The sequence below is a fragment of the Solanum tuberosum genome, unplaced genomic scaffold (genome assembly GCF_000226075.1).
Source record: "Solanum tuberosum cultivar DM 1-3 516 R44 unplaced genomic scaffold, SolTub_3.0 scf00056, whole genome shotgun sequence".
In the NCBI taxonomy this organism is placed as follows: domain Eukaryota; kingdom Viridiplantae; phylum Streptophyta; class Magnoliopsida; order Solanales; family Solanaceae; genus Solanum; species Solanum tuberosum.
In genome coordinates this window covers 1252441-1253786 of record NW_006238986.1, presented here as the reverse complement: position 1 = coordinate 1253786, position 1346 = coordinate 1252441, and the positions used below count along the sequence as shown (strand labels likewise).

Genomic DNA, 1346 nt, shown 5'->3' with positions numbered 1-1346 from the left:
GAAATTCAAAATTGAAACGATCACCAAGATATAAATGACCCTAATTAAAAGAGTGAGCTTACGATTTAAGTGTTTTGACCATACCATCGTACTCCGAGGCCCTTTATACATTAATCAAAACAGAAGGAACGGTGACTATCTATTGTATTTCAAAAAGGTTGAGAGCAACTCTAGCGATGGCCTACAAGTGTGCAACTCAGAAGTACAACAAACAGCATAACCAATATGTCCAGTGAGATCTGGAGAGAGTGGAGTTATACACCGACCTTACCCCTACCTTTTGATAGAACGTGTAACTCAAAACTACCATGAAAAATAATCCAAAAATATAGAAATGTATTACCTAAATGAACAGAATATCTAACTTAAACACATTATATTGACATAAAGGAAACTGAGATGGAACTTCTTTGATACCAATCTCGTTCCAAAGCATCTTTCGAACTCCCAGAAAATAAAAGTAAGGAAGAGCCCAACAGTTTCACAAATTCATCAAAGTTAAATCCTGATTATGAAAACATTGTTGATTTCCCAAACAAAAACAAAAGATGCGGAAACAAAGATGTCCCACAATATCAGCTTACGATGGTTGTACATTGGATGTCTGGTATTCCAGCATCTCAGCCCTGTATCTCTCCTTATCTCTCACACCTTTTTCCTGATACACCTGCATTAAAGGCAACCCAGAGTGAATATGAGTATGAGCTGAGAATTGATCTCGATTTTCCTCCACAGCATCAAAATATATTTACCATGGACATTTTAGTAACTCCAAAAAATCGTCTCAGTCTTACTGAGGACATCCAGGAATGACAACTTTATTATTAGAATGAAGTCCGGAACTGTGCCTTTATCCTGGCTTACTTCAGCCTTTAACAACACTAGACTAAGGTTGGAGTGAAATATCTAACGGTTTCATAGTCAACCTTCTTATGTTCTTCTACAAGGATGCATATATTGGTAGTTGATAGACTGAACTACCGGTAGGCGGTAGCTACATTGCCTTGAAACACCCATATGCAAACAGAGATCCAAAATTTTACTACTCCTTTTGTTTCATATTATGTGTCTTAGTTTGTTTGAGCACGGAGTTTAAGAAACTAAGGAAGACTTTTAAATCTTTTGGCCTTGAATTAGATCTTTTGAAACTTCTGGTCTTAAACATGGAATGTAAGATGTTAGAATGAAAGAGTTGCTAAATAAAGAAAGTGATATTTTTTTTTCTGAACAAACTAGAAGCCAGAAGGACATGAAGACACGTAGATTGAAATAGAGGAAATACCATTTTTCACAATATCAATCCAGTATATGTGGCAACTACATTGAACAACACAGGCACGACTAAT

General features: G+C 36.1%; 1 protein-coding gene across 1 annotated transcript in view; it reads right to left on the bottom strand.

Moving 5' to 3' along the window:
* Nucleotides 1-348: 348 nt before the first annotated feature.
* Nucleotides 349-1346, bottom strand: part of LOC102602134 (high mobility group B protein 10) — a 17239-nt gene continuing 16241 nt past the window's right edge. Inside the window, exon 6 of the mRNA XM_006344848.2 lies at nucleotides 349-667. Coding sequence (XP_006344910.1) covers nucleotides 581-667 — 87 coding nt within the window. The 3' untranslated portion in view covers nucleotides 349-580. The remainder of the gene's footprint in view (nucleotides 668-1346) is intronic.